Source organism: Rutidosis leptorrhynchoides, chromosome 6 (genome assembly GCF_046630445.1).
Source record: "Rutidosis leptorrhynchoides isolate AG116_Rl617_1_P2 chromosome 6, CSIRO_AGI_Rlap_v1, whole genome shotgun sequence".
Lineage (NCBI taxonomy): Eukaryota > Viridiplantae > Streptophyta > Magnoliopsida > Asterales > Asteraceae > Rutidosis > Rutidosis leptorrhynchoides.
The window spans coordinates 175,643,125-175,664,700 of NC_092338.1; the positions used below are offsets into that span (position 1 = coordinate 175,643,125).

The 21,576-nt window shown below is 35.3% G+C and overlaps 1 protein-coding gene across 1 annotated transcript in view; it reads left to right on the plus strand.

The window, feature by feature from the left end:
• Positions 1-15,323: 15,323 nt before the first annotated feature.
• LOC139855934 (cytochrome b5-like) overlaps positions 15,324-21,576 on the plus strand; it is a 90,978-nt gene continuing 84,725 nt past the window's right edge. The window contains exon 1 of the mRNA XM_071845174.1: positions 15,324-15,410. Within this exon, the coding sequence (XP_071701275.1) occupies positions 15,324-15,410 (87 nt within the window). The remainder of the gene's footprint in view (positions 15,411-21,576) is intronic.

Sequence of the window (21,576 nt, forward strand, 5' to 3'; positions counted from 1 at the left end):
TCACTAAGGCCGGGTTGCACGGCTATTCTTCGGGTGATTAAGGTTAAGTGGTTAACCTTGAGTTATAGGCTCATTGGTTATATATATATATATATATATATATATATATATATATATATATATATATATATATATATATATATATATATGTGTGTGTGTGTGTGTGTGTGTGTGTGTGTGTGTGTGTTATTGATATTATGGTGTTGTAGCTAACCCTTCGGGTGAAGCTTGATGGCGTTGCTCATATCGTTGTTGGTGTACTTACTTTGTTGATAAATTAGCTTGTTGTATAGCGATCGTACGGTATGCTTAGATTAGCTTGCCTTTATGCTTGGACTCAGGTATGTGCTATTTGATTATTATGGTGTGACGTGTCCATTTTATGCATATATATGTATGTAGTATATTCTCACTCACTAAATGTTAGCTTACCCTCTCGTTGTTTACATTTTTATAGATTTGCATGGATGCGGCGGCTTGGATAAGCCTGGAAACTAGTGGACTCGCGTAGTTGCTTAGAAGACGTGCTTTTGGATTTGATTAGGATTGGGTACCGTATCCCCAATCACCATGCTCGGTCTATGTTTTGAATTAAACTAAAATGGGTCGAAATGGTCACTTGTGGTAATTTGGGTCGTTGTGGGCCCGGTATTATTAAGCTCAATTTTTATTGTGGAAAACTCTTAGTTTTAACTATTATAACATGTTGTGAAAACTGTTTAGTTTAAAAGTGTTGCGAAGCGGATTTTCCGCTCGCGTAAAATTGGAAAACTGATCAGAAATATTTAGTTCATTTGGATGCCGTCCAAAAGGCTTGGACGCCGTCCAGTCCTTCAGAACTGGACGCCGTCCAGATTGCTTGACGCCGTCCAGATGCACAGTCTCACAAAATTTTTTTAAGGCGTGTCTTTTGGTATAACGAGGGTTGGGTCGTTACATGCGAGTTAAATTTTTTCGATAGCACCATCCAACTCGAAATAATTTTATCAACAAAACAAAACTAACTACGTTCGGACACTTATAAAAAAAAGCTAACATATATCCAAATTCGACCGCGCGTAGAATACAACCGCAGCAACTCGCGGTCGAATTTTTTTCTAGTTACAATGAATTTGTCCGATGAAAGTATCACTGTTGTTCTTGTATGGTTAAAAAATCTTGTTTGTTATAATTCTGAACTTATAACTACCAAATACAATTATATTTGGTTTTGAAATATTAGTACAGAGAGAATAAGTATGTGTTTCATATAATTCTATGAAATGGTGCAAGTTTACAAGCATACCATCATGGTGTATTTATACTACTAAGAAATACTATGCAAGTGGTACAAAATTGACTAAAAGTTTGTACAAATTTGACTATCCATATATACATTATTATTTTAATTATCATAACACTCCCCTTTGGATAGAAATTTTGTTTTGGAGATCAACTTTAAGTTACTGCCTCGTTAAAAACCTTTGCTAAAGAAAACCCAGTGGGAAAAAACTTTAGCTAAGGGTAAAAGAGTGCAATATAGAGTTGTCTCCCCCTCAAGTTGACATCGTTGATCTTTTACATCTTTTGAATATGTCACATTCCAATATTGTGAACGCGTGTTCTGAAAATAGCAGTTGGGAGTGCTTTGGTGAAAAGATCATATAAGACCCAAATATTTATTGTACATAATGTATTTATGGTGTACGATGCATGTATGAAGTGTAGGAAGCATGTACGTGTTCCTTGCTCGAACGCCGAAGGAAACTGGACGTTGTCTGAAGTGACAAGGTGTGTACGTATCTTTTCAACCCCAAATAAAGTTTGTGTTGATGTTTCAAAGACTTACCATTGGAAAGAAAATCTTATTACGTTTCCAACGATACTTGATTCATCGAAAACGGAGCTACGGTCAAAAAGTTATGGCCAAAACAAGTTACTGAAAACTGACCTGAAGGTTGGAGCGGCGCTCCACCTTATGGAGCGGCGCTCCGATTGCGTCTGATGCAATTTTCAGCATTTTTAAAGGTTTTAAATGAGGGGTACTTTGGTCTTTTCACTTGGGGTCGATTTGGGGTCATCAAAACTGATCCATTGATCATTGTGGATCACATTTCACTCATCAAACACTCTCATCAAACCCTAGAGTGAGAAACCCATTTTAAGTGAGAGAAAGCTCCATTTGGAGAAGAAGAAGTTTGATTCGGGTCAAGTCTCAAGAATTAAAGTTGTTCTACTCGTCAACGACATCATTTTAGCGGTATTGGTAAGTTGTAACTCCGAATTTCATTGTTTGATTTTGATATTCAAGTTAGGGTTTGAACTTGATTTGTAGAGAAACCCATTTAAACTCTTGAAGTGAGTTTATTGATGCTAGTAATTGGGTTTATTGTTATTGTTGGTGGATTTTGGGTTGGTGAACTAATTGGCCATGATTAGAACTTGTAATTTGGTTTAATCACTAGGTGTAGTGATTATGAAAGTGTTGAAACTCTTTTGGGTGTGTTGTTTGACTAATTTTGACTAGAGTCAAAATTAGGGTTTGGTGATGATTATGACCCAATTGTCGATTTAATAAGGTTTATAAACTTAAAATGGATTAAGTTGAAGTATAAAACTGAGTTATATATGTTTTGGTGTCAAAACTTGCTAATGGCGTGATGTTGACTTCTTATGGGTTAAAATTAGGGTTTAAGTGTCATTTTGGGCAAGATAGGTTTTTAACACCTATGATTGGGTTTAATTGGCATATTAGGACCATTCTCACTTGTGTTAGTGATTATTGGTTAGTTTGGGCGCGGTTTGTGCTTGGAAGTGCATTTGGGTCAAAATTGCACTAGTTGTCAATTTGGGTTGATTTGTAAATCCACCCTAATTGTGTTGTTGTAATTGTTATTAATGGAATAGGTACGTTCCATTGGCGTGTTGCGGATTATTTGGTTGCATTCATCGAGGCGTTTAAGGTGAGTGTAAATTTACTATGCACATGTGTATGTGTAAGATGGGTGCGTGTGTGTAGGGTGACCCTTGTTCGGGTTTACTCTATGTTCGTGTGGGAGAATGGACCTTGTGCTTCGGGTCCATGTGATACGCTTATGCGTTGTGGGTTTTTACCCTTGGTATTGTAAATTTGCTAGCGTTTTGGATAACCCTTTTGGCGATGGGTTGCTAGCATTTGTTGTTGAGGAAATGAATCTCGGTTAGTGCGGATTCATGATGACTCGGGTTGTTTCGGTCATATTGGTGATGAGGTGGTGAATTTCGGGTTGTGTGAATTCACTAAGGCTCGGGTAGTTCGGCCAACCTCAGTTGTAGAAGTGGTGAAGGAAGTGAATCTCGGGTAGTGCGAATTCACTAAGGCTCGGGTAGTTCAGCCAACCTTCATGTGGTTTGGGTTAAGGGGTTAACCTTATCGTTAATGTTTGATTATATTTGTTATATACGCGTACATACTTATTGTTGTGTTGTAGTTAATTTTGTGACGTTAGCTTGGTGATTACGTCACGTGTAGCTACTTTGTTTATTGTGCCCCTTGTAGTTTATTTTCCATGAGGAGACGGTATGTGCTATTTTAATGCTTGGTGATGCGTACCCATTTTATGCATATGTATGTGTATAGTATCTTTACATTCACTAAGCATTAGCTTACCCTCTTGTTGTTTACTTTTTTTTTATAGATTTGCTTGGATGAGGTGGCTCGGGTAAGTGTGGGAACTAGTGGCTCGCGTAGTTGCTTTAGAGGATCTTGCTTTTGGATTGGATTAAGATTGGGTAGCGTATCCCCAATCGCCATGCTCGGCTCTTATTTTGTGTTTAAAATTGTGGGGTCGAAACTTGTATTTTGTACTTAAAGGGTAATTTGGGTCGATGTGGGCCCCACCTCGTAAAACTTATTTTATGAATGGAACGTGTTAGTTTTTCAAATATGAAAATGTTGTGAAAAGCGTTTTGTCTAAATACGTCGGGAAGTGGTCAATCTTTTTCGATAAGTTGGATTTTGGACAGACCGAAATGGAGCACCGCTCCAGGTCAAATGGCGCGCCGCGCCACTACGCTGCACAAAGAATTTTTTTTTATTTGATATTTCCGCGTGATCGTTTGTATATCGGGTTGGGTTGTTACAAGTGGTATCAGAGCATGGTCTAAGGGATTTAGGCGACTTGAGATAGGTACCTAGACTTAGACTTTTGTGTGTACTTATTTGTTGCAGGACTTGTAGGTGAACGGGTCGGAATGGGTTATAGTTAGTGCCTTGTTTATTGGTGGACTAACGTTTATATTAATATGTGGATATTATTAATATATTATTTCGTTGTGTTTGCTTATGTTTGCGGTTGCATATATCATCGAGCGAGGCGGTCGTTGTACTAACGAGTTGATACGGCGTGTGTGCGTAATAAGGACTTGCAAACCTTATTACGGGTGCAAATCGTGTTTAACAAGTGATGTACGACGAGTGTTTAGCAAGATGGGGCGGTATTGTGTATAACTTTATACGTTCGTAATCTAATCGCTTTTGCATTCCTTAGAATGGCGACGGGAAACGGGATCGAGACGAACGACGCGGAGTTTAACGCTAGAGTTGCGGCTGCCGTTGCTGAGCAAATGAGTGCGTTTCGAGAAGAAATGGATAGGAAGTATTCCGAACTTCAAGGTATTAGTGGAATGGAGTGTTGTCTTAAGAGCTTCATGAGGACTAAACCCCCAATGTATGACGGGAAACCGGATCCTTTGATAAGCACAACTTGGATTTCGGATGTCGAAGGGTGTTTTCGTACTATTGAATGCCCTCCCGAGAAGAGGACAAGACTCGATACTAGTTTGTTGCGGGGTAGGGCAAGGGATTGGTTGGATGCTAAGATTGATCTTGTCGGTGGCGAAACGTTTATGACCTTATCGTGGGACGAATTTAAAGAGGAATTCTTCTAGGAGTTTCGGACTTCAGCCGATTTGTGGGAGTTGCGTAATGAGTTGCGAAATTTGCGACAAGGATCTATGGATTTGAATACTCTCAAGACGACCTTTACGGCGAAGGCTCGTTTTTGCCCGGAGTATTTGGGGAATGATCGTTTGTTGATGGGGGATTTCTATCGAACCTTGAATGATGACTTGAAGAATAAGATTAGCCGAGGTCAAGCGAAATCGTTTGCGGAGTTATTGGCCTTGGCTAGAGGTTTCGAGTCTTATTCGCGATCGAAGGTTGGTGAACCTTCAAGTGAGAGAAGGGTTGTTTCTTATGGTGCTCCAAGTAAGAAAACTAAGGGCGCGAGTGCGAGTATGGGTAACGTGGAGAAAGGTTCTACGAGTTCTCATGAACCTAGATGTTTCAATTGTGGTGTTAGGGGCCACAAGTTATGGGAATGCACAATGCTGAGAAGTAATGACGGAATGTGCTATTATTGTCATAAAGAGGGACATCGTAAGCTGGATTGTCCCGAATTGGCGGCGGCGAATGCCGCAAGGAGACGTTAAGGTACGTTTCGTTTTAATAGATACGTCCTTTGATTATTTATTTTGTGCCGATGAGTTTGAGTTGTTAAATGACTTGTGTTGTGCATATTGTTGTTATGGGTGACGTTCCTAATGGAAGTACCCTATGGTGACATTTGATTATCGGGCGAAGGGCGTAAGACTTGGTGCAACCAAGCATTCCTTAGTATTTGGGAAATGTTTCTACCAAACCATGGAAATGGGTTTTGGTGATCGGTCGTTAAGCGCGTGTTCGCTTTTATGTTGAAGTTGATGAACCATGAGGTTCGACGGGTGGGATGAAACCTGAGAGATCGAGTGTTGGATCTTGATGTATGTTGGTAAAGGAGTCTATGTGACGCGACATTAGGTGCCTCTTTTATACCTACTAGCATGGTGTTCGACTCCGATTATGTTGCGGTTACTTTGTACTTAAGGTACCGAAGTGAAACCCTTAGGTACATGAGTGACTAGGTGAAGTTTGACAAGCTAAAGCAAGTGGATGATTGCGAGAGTATAGTTTGGGTAATTTGTGGTACACTTTTCGTTCGAAGTGTTTAAGGAATTGGTTAAAAACTTTCGTGTGCTCAAGGTTGGAGCAAGATGTGGTGATGTGTCGTGTGAACCCAATTGTTGGTAAAGTCTACCTTTGGTAGCATTGTACGGTTGTACGTGTTGTTTCGACCATCCTCCATATGTGTTTAGGCTCGGGTTGTTTCGGCCATGTTGGATGCGTGATCTATTGGTTGTTTTATACACCGATGGTGGAGTCGTAAGGACCGTGTTGTGTGATTAGTGATACGATAGCCGTGTTTCGCTCACATGTTGTTACGGGTGTGACAATAGTCAATTTTGTACACCTTGGGTTTAGCGTGGCCATATTCGTTTGAGACGCTAGCGGTTTAGCCGTTGACTTATGATGTTAGGATAGTGGCGTATTGGTTGTATTGCGCACTACAAAGGATGTTTAGTGGTAAGTGTAATCCGTAAGGATTCATGTGGTTCGATCTTCAACGTTCGGATTGTTGACTTTAGGTTAAGACTTGGTCGCTTTTAGCGTTGTCCTTGGTAAAGGTACGCTAAGGAATTGATATCTCGGTACGAGATTGGTTGAGTTTTTCCCGATATGGGGAATTGAGCAGGTTTTAGTGCTCGGATTGTGGTTTTGATAAATCGCGGGTGACGATTTTAGTTGGTAAAGGTGATTCATTGGGAAGAATTGTCTAGGAAAGTTTGGATTGGGACTTATGATTGAGGACCGTTGAGCATGTCCAGAATGGTTAAGTGGTAAAGATCACGAGGACGTGATCGAGTTTAAATGGGGGAGAGTTGTAAGACCCAAATATTTATTGTACATAATTTATTTATGGCGTACGATGCATGTATGAAGTGTACGAAGCATGTACGTGTTGCTTGCTCGAACGCCGAAGGAAACTGGACGTTGTCTGAAGTGACAAGGTGTGTACGTATCTTTTCAATGCCAAATAAAGTTTGTGTTGATGTTTTAAAGCCTTACCATTGGAAAGAAAATCTTATTACGTTTCCAACGATACTTGATTCATCGAAAACGGAGCTACGGTCAAAAAGTTATGGCCAAAACAAGTTACTGAAAACTGACCTGAAGGTTGGACCGGCGCTCCACCTTATGGAGCGGCGCTCCGATTGCGTCTGATGCAATTTTCAGCATTTTTAAAGGTTTTAAATGAGGGGTACTTTGGTCTTTTCACTTGGGGTCGGTTTGGGGTCATCAAAACTGATCCATTGATCATTGTGGATCACATTTCACTCATCAAACACTCTCATCAAACCCTAGAGTGAGAAACCCCTACTCCATTTGGAGAAGAAGAAGTTTGATTCGGGTCAAGTCTCAAGTATTAAAGTTGTTCTACTCGTCAACGACATCATTTTGGCGGTATTGGTAAGTTGTAACTCCGAATTTCATTGTTTGATTTTGATATTCAAGTTAAGATTTGAACTTGATTTGTAGAGAAACCCATTTAAACTCTTGAAGTGAGTTTATTAATGCTAGTAATTGGGTTTATTGTTATTGTTGGTGGATTTTGGGTTGGTGAACTAATTGGCCATGATTAGAACTTGTAATTTGGTTTAATCACTAGGTGTAGTGATTATGGAAGTGTTGAAACTCTTTTGGGTGTGTTGGTTGACTAATTTTGACTAGAGTCAAAATTAGGGTTTGGTGATGATTATGACCCAATTGTCGATTTAATAAGGTTTATAAACTTAAAATGAATGAAGTTGAAGTATAAAACCGAGTTAAATATGTTTTGGTGTCAAAACTTGCTAATGGCGTGATGTTGACTTCTTATGGGTCAAAATTAGGGTTTAAGTGTCATTTTGGGCAAGATAGGTTTTTAACACCTATGATTGGGCTTAATTGGCATATTAGGACCATTCTCACTTGTGTTAGTGATTATTGATTAGTTTGGGCGCGGTTTGTGCTTGGAAGTGAATTTGGGTCAAAATTGCACTAGTTGTCAATTTGGGTTGATTTGTAAATCCACCCTAATTGTGTTGTTGTAATTGTTATTAATGGAATAGGTACATTCCATTGGCGTGTTGCGGATTATTCGGTTGCATTCATCGAGGCGTTTAAGGTGAGTGTAAATTTACTATGCACATGTGTATGTGTAAGATGGGTGCGTGTGTGTAGGGTGACCCTTGTTCGGGTATTGGTGATGAGGTGGTGAATTTCGGATTGTGCGAATTCACTAAGGCTCGGGTAGTTCGGCCAACCTCAGTTGTAGAAGTGGTGAAGGAAGTGAATCTCGGGTAGTGCGAATTCACTAAGGCTCGGGTAGTTCGGCCAACCTTCATGTGGTTTGGGTTAAGGGGTTAACCTTATCGTTATTGTTTGATTATATTTGTTATATACGCGTATATACTTATTGTTGTGTTGTAGTTAATTTTGTGACGTTAGCTTGGCGAGTACGTCACGTGTAGCTACTTTGTGTATTGTGCCCCTTGTAGTTTGTTTACCATGCGGAGACGGTATGTGCTATTTTGATGCTTGGTGATGCGTACCCATTTTATGCATATGTATATGTATAGTATCTTTACATTCACTAAGCATTAGCTTACCCTCTTGTTGTTTACTTTTTTTTATAGATTTGCTTGGATGAGGTGGCTCGGGTAAGCGTGGGAACTAGTGGCTCGCGTAGTTGCTTTAGAGGATCTTGCTTTTGGATTGGATTAAGATTGGGTAGCGTATCCCCAATCACCATGCTCGGCTCTTATTTTGTGTTTAAAATTGTGGGGTCGAAACTTGTATTTTGTACTTAAAGGGTAATTTGGGTCCGCCTCGTAAAACTTATTGTATGAATGGAACGTATTAGTTTTTCAAATATGAAAATGTTGTGAAAAGCATTTTGTCTAAATACGTCGGGAAGTGGTCAATCTTTTTCGCTAAGTTAGATTTTGGACAGACCGAAATGGAGCGCCGCTCCAGGTCAAATGGCACGCCGCGCCACTATGCTGCACAAAGAATTTTTTTTATTTGATATTTCCGCGTGATCGTTTGTATATCGGGTTGGGTTGTTACAGATCAGCAGAGTTTTTGCTGGATTGAACATATCTCATTTCAATCTGATTGTTATTAATGAGATCTTGAGTGTATGAGAAGAATCTAGGAGGTATGTGTTTTGTTCGGTCACTTTTGATATACCCTTCTTTCATCTGTGCTATACAAGCTGCATTATCTTCATAGATAGTTGTTGAACTTTTATCGCGTTCTAGTCCACAAGAATCAGTAATGAGTTGTGTCATTGATCTCAACAAAAAACATTCACGAGTAGCTTCATGTAATGCAATCACTTCGGCATGATTTGATGATGTTGCAACAAGTGTTTGTTTTTGAGAACGCCATGATATTGCGGTACCTCCATTTAGGAATACATATCCATTTTAAGATTTAGCTTTATGTGGATAAGATAAATAACCTGCATCTGCATAACCAAACAAATCTTGTTTTGATTCATTAGAATAAAATAATCCTAAATCAGTAGTTCCTCGAAGGTATCGAAATATGTGTTTGATCCCATTCCAGTGTCTTTTGGTAGGAGCTGAGCTAAACCTTGCCAACAAATTAACTGCAAAAGAAATGTCAGGTCTTGTACAATTTGTAAGATACATAAGAGCTCCAATTGCACTAAGATATGGTACTTCTGGTCCCAGGATATCTTCATGATCTTCACGTGGACGAAATGGATCAGTGTTAACATTAAGTGATCTAACAACCATAGGAGTACTTAATGGTTTTGCCTTATCCATATTGAATCGTTTTAAAATCTTTTCCGTATAAGTTGTTTGATGTACAAGTAAACCATTAGGCAAATGCTCAATCTGCAAACCAAGGCAATACTTGGTTTTTCCGAGATCTTTCATTTCAAATTCTTTCTTTAGAAGTTGAAAGGCTTCATGGATCTCTTTATTTGTACCTATGATGTTAAGATCATCGACATAAACGGCTATGATCACATATCCGGATGTTGTTTTCTTAATGAATACACATGGGCAAATAAGATTATTGGTATACCCTTTGCTTATCAAGTAATCACTTAATCGTTTATACCACATGCGACCCGATTGTTTCAACCCATATAAAGACCTTTGTAACTTGATTGAGTACATTTCTTTGGGTTTTGCATTGGTTGCTTCTGATACCTTAAATCCTTCAGGTATCTTCATATATATATCACTATCAAGTGATCCATATAGATAAGCAGTCACAACATCCATGAGATGCATTTCTAAATTTTTAGAAACTGTCAGGCTGATTAAGTATCTAAAAGTAATTGCATCCATGACAAGAGAATAAGTTTCCTCATAATCAATTCCTGGTCTTTGAGAAAAACCTTGAGCTACAAGTCTAGCTTTATACCTTGTAACTTCATTTTTCTCATTTCTTTTTCGCACAAAAACCCATCTATATCTCATAGGTTTCACATCTTTAGGTGTGAGAATGATAGATCCGAAAACTTTTCTTTTATTGAGCGATTCAAACTCAGCTCGTATTGCTCCTTTCCAATGATCCCAATCATGTCTATTTTGACATTCCATGACAGATTTTGGTTCTGGATCATCATCATCATTCATGATGTCATATGCAACATTATATGAAAATATCTCATCAAGATTTCTCATTTCATTTCGGTTCCATAATATTTTTGAATGTGCATAATTGATTGAAAATTTCGTATTGACATCATCAATCTCCTCTGCAGAAGGAGTATTGATTTGTAGTTCTTCTTGAACACTTTCTTTTACCTCATTGTCAGCTGATTTTCTTTTTCGAGGATTTTTATCTTTGGAACCAATTGGTCTCCCACGTTTCTGGCGTGGCAAAGACTCAAGAGTGACATTATTGCCAGCTTTTGGAATTTCAATTCGAGCTGGAGCATTTGCTGCTGGTATATATGATTTAGTCACTCTTTTCGTATCTGTAAATGCATCAGGCAATTTATTCGCAAGTTCTTGCATATGCATTATTTTTTGAACTTCGGTCTCGAATTCTTTTGTGCGAGGATCAAGATACATTAATTGAGGTTCACACCATGAAACATCATTTTCTTTATTTTTTATTTCTCCCCCTAATCTAGGGAACAATGTTTCATTAAAGTGACAATCAGCAAAACGTGCTGTAAAAACATCACCTGTCATGGGTTCAATATATCTTATGATTGAAGATGTTTCATATCCAACATATATTCCCATCCTTCTTTAAGGACCCATTTTAGTGCGTTGTGGTGGTGCGATAGGAACATAAATCGCACAACCAAATGTTCTAAGGTGGGAAATATTTGGCTGATGGCCAAAAGCAAGTTGCAAGGGAGAATATGTAAGACTTGCACTTGGTCTAATGCGAATTAATGATGCAACATGTAAAAATTGCATGACCCCATACGGATACTGGGAGTTTTGTTCTCATTATCAATGGTCTAGCTATTAACTGCAATCATTTAATTAGTGATTCGGCTAAACCATTTTGTGTATGCACATGAGCAACAGGATGTTCAACAACAATCCCAATAGACATGCAAAAATCATTAAATGCTTGAGATGTAAACTCACCAGCATTATCCAATCTCACCCTTTTAATAGTATAATCAGGTAAATGTGCTCTCAATTTAATAATTTGAGCAAGAAATTTTGTAAATCCCATGTTTCGACTTGATAATAGACAAACATGAGACCATCTACTAGATGCGTCTATTAGGACCATGAAATATCTAAATGGTCCACATGGTGGATGAATTGGTCCACATATATCACCTTGAATTCTTTCAAGAAACATTGTGATTCTTTTTCAACCTTAAGAGGTGATGGTCTTATTATCAATTTTCCAAGTGAGCATGATGTACATGGGATAATTGCATCATGAGGGATCTTTTGATTCGTTAATGGATGTCCATGTGTATTTTGAATTATTCTTTTCATCATTGTTGATACTGGATGACCTAATCTTTCATGCCACAGATTGATCATTACAGGATCACATGCCTTTTCATTAACTACCATGTGTGTTTCTGGTACATTTATATATGTATAATGTAAACCAGAACTAAGTCTTGGTAGTTTTTCAATCACATGCTTCTTGTCAGTGATACTTAAATATTTATCATTTTCTGTAGTCACTGACTGATAATCATATCCATTTTGGTATATGTCAGAGAAGCTTAACAAATTTCTCTTTGACATGGGAGAAAATAAGGCATTTTTTATCAGAAAATTTGTACCATTTGGTAACATGAATTTTGCTTTTCCCATTCCTTTTATTAAATCCACAGGACCTGATATAGTATATACTGTTCCTTCTGTTGCTTTAAAATCAGTGAAATATTTTTTAGATTTGAGTATAGTGTGTGTGGTACCACTGTCTGCAATACAAAGATCCCCACCATTTGACTGATTTTGCACTCCAGTAGTGTACATCATGAACTTCAAAATATGAGAAACAAATAATGAGTACATAATTCATCAATATATTACATCCAAAATATGTTATAAACGAAAGTACATAATAAGGAAACATATAGTAAAGTAGATATGGTATAGATTGTAAATCTACATCCATTTATTTGATATGGACATATAATAGGAAATTTATTCATTAAAGTAGTCACTTGTTGGCTCAGTGATTTTTGTATCAAGGTCATCCACAAGGTTTGCCTCTTTTCTTTTTCCTTTTCCTTTTAGGGATTCCTGATATTGATTAACAGAATATTGATTTGTTCGACAGTTTTTAGACCAATGACCAATTTTACCACATCGATAACAAGAATCTTCAATATTCTTTGAAGAGCTTCCTTCAACATTATGATTTGTGGGATTGTATGGTGGTTGAAATTTATAATTTTGTGGATTATTATTTCTTTGTCCACGACCACCGTAACCATTACGACCACGACCACCACCACGACCATTACCATAAGGGTGATTTCGAACAAAGTTATGATTTTAATTATTGTTATGGTAATTTCCATTATGATGGTTTTGGCCAATATGACCACGACCTCGCCCACGGCCTCGTCCAGGTGCATTTCTTTTTTTTATTATTGTTATTATTAATAGCATTAGCTTCAGGGAATGCTAGCGCACCCGTAGGACGAGACTCTTGATTCTTCATCAGTAATTCTTTATTCACTTGTGCAAGTAAGAGATACGTTTGAAGTTTGAAAAAAGTTTTGTAATTCTGCAATCTTAAATTTTCTTGTATAGTAATGTTTGCCGAATGCATTGTGGAGAAAGTTTTCTCCATCATATCAACATCACTTATTTCTTGGCCACAGAATTGAAGCTTTGAACGAATCTTGAACATGACCGAGTTGTATTCACTTACCTTTTTAAAGTCTTGAAACCTTAGATTTCTCCATTCTTCCCTCGCAGCTGGTAGTAATATTTCCTTTTGATTATCGAATCTACTCTTGATACTTTACCATAAAACATGTGGATCTTTGATAGTGAGATACATATGTTTTAATGGTGATATCAATATGTTTGCGAATAAAAGCAATTGATTTTAATTTATCTTGATCAGAACAAGTATTGTTTTCTTTTAAAGTTTCCAGAATACCCAATGATCCAAGATTTATTTCTACATCCATGACCCATGATGTGTAGTTTGTTCCCGATACGTCTAGGGCATCAAACTCAAGCTTTGATAAGTTTGACATTTTCTATTTTCAGAAAGATGAACAACATAAATTATAATCATAATCAATTTCTAACAACATGAAATTAGAATCATTTTAAATTCATAAGTAGCAAATAACAGAATAATAGTATGATTACAAATAATAAAACCACAAGGGCAGGATAGAATATAGGTTCACCCGGTGGTATATTAGCAATAATGATGATAGTTAATATGACCAATACAATAGAAAAAATTATCCTTGTGTGAATCATCTTTACAAAAACTTTTTGAGAGTGGTAATCTGAGAAAATGAAAATTGATTTATGAAAATGTGAAAACGGAGATGTTTATTTTATATTTGAAAAAATATAGTCGCTGTAACGTCGTCAGTTGACGTTAACAACCGTTATGTATATATGACCGTTGTAATGTCGTTAGTTGACGTTAACGACTGTTATATACTCGTTATATTAATAATAATTTTAATAAAAGAATTTTATTAGTATAAATATGATTACTATAAAATATATTTAGTATAAATACGTTTAGTATAAATATGAAGATTAATAGAATAAACATATTATGCATAAATAATAAATTTAAGAATAAACATTAGCATGCATGAAATAAATAATGATTAATTGCATAAGTAATCATAAATGTTAGATAACATAAATATAAATGTTAGTGAAGTTAATAAGAATTAGATTACAGAAATATGATTCAGGCGGTATAACCGACCATATATAACATAAATATAAATGTTAGTGAAGTTAATAAAAGTTAGATTACAGAAATATAATTCAGGCGGTATAACCGACCATATATAACATAAATATAAATGTTAGTTATGATGATAATAGTATTTACCTTACTAATAAATAATAGAAGATATCGTTAAAGAATTTTTATTATTATTATTATTATTACCTTGATTAGTGACTTGCGCTTGCTTAGATAAACCTTGATTATACGGAGCACTTCGTGCTGATAACGTGTTATAATTCTGAACTTATAACTACCAAATACAATTATATTTGGTTATGAAATATTAGTAAAGAGAGAATAAGTATGTGTTTCATATAATTCTATGAAATGGTGCAAGTTTACAAGCATACCATCATGGTATATTTATACTACTAAGAAATACTATGCAGGTGGTACAAAATTGACTAAACGTTTGTACAAATTTGACTATCCATATATACATTATTATTTTAATTATCATAACATTGTTAAAGTTTTATCACAATAAAAAAAGTACTAATCAAACAAACTCTTTGGGCCAAGACCAAAAGATTAGAAAAATATTTTTTATCTTATTTCTTTAAACTACATCTCTTGGGAATTGGGACAAATTTAGATTATATCGTTTACTACGGAAATCATTTATATAAGGGAGTTGATCCGTACACCACCTTATTTTTGCCATACACCACCAAAACAATTATTTAGACAGTTTTACCCTTTCTTTGAGAAGTTAAGGGGAGTTGGTGGTGAATAAAAGGAAGGGTAAAAATGTACAAAAAATTTATTTAGTGGTGTATGGTAAAATAGAGGTGGTGTACGGATCACCTCCCTTTACATAAAATACAGATATAATATTTTTTTTATTTAATTTATTTTGAGGCGGATATAACTAAAAGGCTTGGTATTTGTTTAAATTTAATTGTAACAAGTGAAGTTTCATTGTGTTTTGTGAGTGTAAAGTTTAGATCATTGAATGACATCAGACAACAAAATTCTGTCATTCGAGGAGGTTTCAAAGCACAACCGGAAAACTGATTGCTGGCTTATTATCTCCGGCAAGGTTAAATCTTATACTTAACACTTTATATTATGTAGTATAATTTTGTAATTTGTAGTTGTGTATATTTTTTTCCAAAATTCCATCGGATTATGTGTAATCATGCATATAAGGACATATAACGAGAAAAAAATTGATCAGATCATTAATTATGCTGTAACTACAAGTTGCACGTCGATTTGTGCAAGTTGTTAATTTAGTTGGAAACCATGACGATATAGGTTTTCTCATTTAGACCAATAAACAACCCGAGCCAAACTCGACTACGCTCGCGCTTGGAGCACGACTATTTTCGAGTCTAATATATCAAACTCGAGTTTGGCCCGTTTAATTATATACAAACCCAAGCTTGGCTTAACTCTACTTGTTTATATATATAATAGCTATAGTTATTGTAGTTATTAACATAGATTAGATAGTAACTATAAATTATGGAGTATATATTTAATCTCACGTTCCATAATAAATGTTCACATTATGTCTATATTTATCTCAAAATAATTGTCAAGTTGTAAAATATAACTATTAAATATGATTAAACTCACCAATTACCTTCATATATTTCCCTCCCCCACTCATATTTTAAATAAAATTAGTCAAATTTATCTTAATTACAAACGTACATACATTTGTTAAATCTAACAAAAATCTCCACAAGACACGGATGGAGGGAGAATATTATCATAAAAAATAGACAAAATTACATGAGCATCCCTATGGTTTGTTCAAAACTACAACCAAAGTTCAAAATAATTTCTTTGACTTAAGGAGTCATTGCGGTATGCATTTGTTTCACCGTAAGTCCAATCTCATGATACACATTTTTTGACACAAAACAAGAATTAAATAAATAAGCTATCATCAGATTGATGATAACACATAATACCGTATAGTGCACAAGGTGAAAAACCTTGCCACAACATAAAAACATGAAGTTTGAACTATACAACAAGAAAATAATGTACCACGCCCATGACTAAATGAAAATGCAGTAACATTATATAAGCACAAGAGAAAAAAAAAAATTTAGAACAACAATTTTGGCATCGAATCCTCTCATTTACCACCCACACACCCAATACCAGAGGCACGACTTCGGAAAAAACTCCCCCCACCCCCCGGATTTGAACCTGCACCAATTTTTTCAAAGGTACAAGTCCATAACCAATTATGACTAATCGATTTGATTGATCCACATTGTGTATAAATGAGATGCCCGTAATAGGATCTCATGAATGTGGGATCTAGTTGTATGGACCGAAAACCCACTGTCAACCGAAATTTTCCACTCCCTAGTATCACGGCCTACAGCAAGAGACACATGACCAATACTCGAACACATATCAATTACCACAGCTTCGTTTCGAGCACCAATATCCGTAAGATTCCAAGCCCACGTTCACGAGTCATTAGAAAGTCTATCCGCAATTTTTCAATTTTCATCCGAATCTAATCGATATAGACGACTATACTTCTTTTAACATACCGTCGCCTAAACAATTGTCCTTCCAAAATCTCACATTCGAATCGTTACTAATTTTAACACGTAACACATCAGATGACAATAACCCATCACGTGTGGATTTGCAGGATGTTTTAACGATCAAAGGCCATAACCCACTCCCTTTAATGTCCAAATCAAGACCACCGGACTCACCATAAAAAAACTATAATAACATGCGTCCAAATGCAATCAGGATTGGAAGCAAATTGTCAAACCCATTTTAGAGTTAAACCAAGGTTAAACGAGCATAAACTACCAATATCTAGCCCTCCTTTATCACGCAAAGCAAGGGCTAAATCCCATTTGTTGGGAAGTTATCCCACATCGGTCATGGGACAAAACAAATGTATGTATATAAGTCTAACGGGAAGTCCCTCTATCACCAATTGGTTTTAGAAAATGTGACGATCGCTCCAAATCCATATGGACCAACACGTCATTCATTGATTTCATTGCGAGGTATTTGACCTCTATATGATACGTTTTGTAAACATTGCATTCTTTTCAAAAGGTACACAATAAATGAATATCAATTTCTAAGGTTTTCAACGTTTGATGATTTCTACATATAGACAATCACCATAAATAATAGTTTACCATAATACATCCGTTGACAATGAAGTCAAAATAAGATACACGGTGATGATTTTGTGAATGCAAAGTTTTCTTGAATAAAGCATGTATGACTCCATGCACATAGCTTGTATCACATATAAGCAAACAGCGGAAGACTTCTAGAAACCTGAGAATAAACATGCTTAAAAGTGTCAACACAAAGGTTGGTGAGTTCATAGTTTTAATGTTGCGCATAATCTGTATATAAAGGTGGATCACAAGATTTCAGTTGTTCAATCCAGAAACGTTTATCAAAATATTCTACGAAATTGAGCACCCTGGTAACTAAACTTAACGTATATATAATTTGTACCCTTTGTATAATCATCTTAATAATACACGCAAACCAACGTGTACGCTTCTTAAATAGCATACGTCCATTAAAAGTCTAGTGCTCTAGCTCGGACGGGGATATCAAGCCCTATGGATCCATATACTACTACTCGCGCCCACCAGTTCTTATAACTGGCAGTTAACAGTTACCAAAGCTAAGGGATTTTCGGTTCAAACTCAGTATAGAATTTAGTATGTACTTGTATCCATTGCGTTTAAAATAAAGTGCATGTATTCTCAGCCTAAAAATATATATTGCAAAAGCAATTAAAAAGGAATCAATGAAACTCACCTTAGCAGCATATAAAGTCGTTCACCAAAATGTGATCGAAACTCGGATTACCAAATAACCGTAGATCTCAACCTAGAGAACATATGTTGGTCAATAAATGTCTATCAAGCTAGGTCAGGTCATAGTGTATCACAATCCTAATGCTCGAGATCGACATACAAAAGTTATCCAAAGTCGTTTCAAAAAGTCAATTTTGACAGTTGTTTAACAAAACGAGACGTACCTTATATAAGGATTCATTTACTCGGTTGGTAATATTCAAAAATTCAATTTATCAATCTCGTAAACAAGTTGTTTAAATCTTAATTGCAGATTCAAAAGCAATTTCAATTAACGTCAATCATAATTCAGTTGATCATATCTTTTAACCCGTTCATCGAATTTATTCGATATCTAAATGAAAAGTTATTGATTTTTCGCCAGCTTTCCGAAAACATGTATATCATATACCTTTTACCAGTAATATATGTATTTAATTCGTGATTCATTATAAACTGTTTAACGACGAAATTTAGTATACAAGTATGTATAAATATATATTCGAGCACTAGACATGGATACACTATTAATATATAATAGATAAGATATAAATGCTTACATATCAATATTGTGATTTAATATTGTAGGAAGGTACGTAGACGTAACGGAGATGATAAACACTAGATTTGATTCACAAATATACCCCCGAACATTACCCATAACCTCTTTGGCAATAACCCATAATTTTCTTAGCTTTATCCCGCTCATAAAACTTGTTTTGAATTTATTCGAGCAAAACCTCGTAGTAGTATTTTATGTGTAATACTAATAATAAGAATAATATTAATAATAATAAGATTTAATATTAATAATAATAATAATAATAATAATAATAATAATAATAATAATAATAATAATAATAATAATAATAATAATAATAATAATAATAATAATAATATAATAAGTAAATAAATACGGAGTAATGGAATGAATCAGAAACAGATATGCTCGAGCTTTTATAGGTGTGGCCTGAATTTAGACCCCATGCGATCGCATGGTTCTGAAGGCCATTTGCCATGCGATCGCATGGCCCGTTTTTCCAGCTGACATATTTTTGTAATTTAGCTCGTCGACATAATTTAATATAATATATATAATATATTTAATTTATATAATTAATTATATATTATATTAAATTCACATGCATAGTTGACTTGTAATTTTTGTTCCGATAAGTCGTACGTTGTCACTCGACTTATGTCCCGGTTTCGATTTTTCGAATGCCCTTTCGTACTGATGATGTAGCGTGAGGGTACGAAATAGTATTATTTTTAATACAAAATACTACAAAATATGACACAAGTTTTATTAATTTACGGATGGGATATACCTAAACCTTGCTACAACACTATAGGCAGTGTACCTAATCGTAGAGTAGTGTAGTTTTTAGTAAGTCCGGTTCGTTCCACAGGGAGCTGGTGATACTTACTATATTTTTAACTATATTTATACAAAATATATATAATTATATAAGTAGTAATATTATTATAAAAGGGGGGTTTTACCGTTTAATGACCGGTTTGTCGATTCTATATTTTAAGCGTAAAGATAAATGACGATAATTAAAGTGCGTAAAATAATGACAATAAATAAAATGACAGTAAATAAAATTGCGAGTAATAAAATGACAGTAAATAAAGATACGATGAGAAATATAATAAAAGAATTATGCTTATTTAAACTTCCGTAATCATGATGTTTGACGTGTTGATTTTAATTTATTACCATGGGTTAATTATCCTTTGTCCTGGTTTATTTGATACGTCTATCTGGTTTTTGTCCATAATAGTCCATCGGTCATAAAAATAAAGTGCGAGTATCCTCGTCAAATTACCCTTATACCCGAAGTCAAATATTCCAACTGATTAAGGATTTAAACTGTGACGCAGTTATCACTTCTGTCAACAATTACACCAGTTATCACTGTATGTAATCCACCCCTGTTTTAATTAGTTTATGAATATTAATTCATCCACTTGATCAGAATGAATAATCAATTACCCAACCCAATTGATTAATTAAATGATTATAACAGATTCCATATGAACATCACTAAATAGGACAACCATAATCATTATTAATTATTAGGTTAATTAATTTGAAGATAGGTTCGACAGACTCCAATGAGTTGTCACTCAATTAGACAATACCCCCCATCTATTAATAGTCAATAGTTCAATTTCCACAAGTGTCGGTCTTTTGCCCAAACCTTAATTATGGTCCAAAGTTCAATAACCCCTTCTTAATATTTTAGCCCAACATCACGATTACTTCGGCTCAAATAAGCATAATAATAACTTAGTTACGATACATTAATGTAAAAAGGTTGAACATAACTTACAATGATTAAAAATAGCGTAGCGTTACACGGACAGAATTTCGACTTACACACTCAAACGATCTCTATCATAAATCTTATTATTATCATAATTTAAAATTAAAATTAAGATTATTGTTATATCTTATTAAGTTAACATTATGATAGAGATATAGAATATAGATATTGATAATTGATATTGATAAATAAGAAAAAGATAGAAAAAGGTGTCTTTTTACATTACGATTACAAAGCCTTTTATAGGCGAATTTAGAAATTGAATTTTCACTTATGACCCCTGAACTATGCTCAATTAACAACTTTTTATTATTTAATATTATTCTTATTATGAATTATTTAAATATTATATTTTATTCTTGTGCATAGTTGACTCGTAATTTTTACACCGTTGCGTCGAGCGTTGAGAGTTGACTCTGGTCCCGGTTCCGGATTTTCGAACGTCCTTGCGTACAATTTTATATTTTGTACTTTGCATTTTGTAACTTGTACTCTTGTCATTTTTAGACGTTCCTCATCAATAATTTGAACCTTTTTGATTGTATCTTGTACTTTTGAGCTTTTTGGACCTTTGTGTCTTCAATTCGTCGTTTTCGCCTTTTGTCTTCGCACTTATTTAAAATAAACGAATATTACTTGAAAATGGAACAATTGCAACTAAAATCTTGTCTTTCTTGGGGGATTTTGCTATGAAATATATGTTCCTTTTTAGCCTTATCAATATCCCCACACTTGAGCGTTGCTTGTCCTCAAGCAATACAGTCTTGAAATAATATAATACATCACACGAATCACTTCTTTATTCTTCACACTTTGTACATCAGTGATTTTGATAGAGCGGTATAAACAATGATAGTAACGATATGGTTAAAGGTGGGTGTGTCATCCACAGTTGCCTTGGGTTTAGGACAACGACACTTGCAATCAAATAGCCGATTTACTTTCGGTTTTCAAAGCAAAGTGCACATTTGAAAGGCGGTTTACAGTCCCACATGACTATAAAAATTTAGATCCTTTAAGGAAATTGGATCTTTATGAAAACATTTGATCT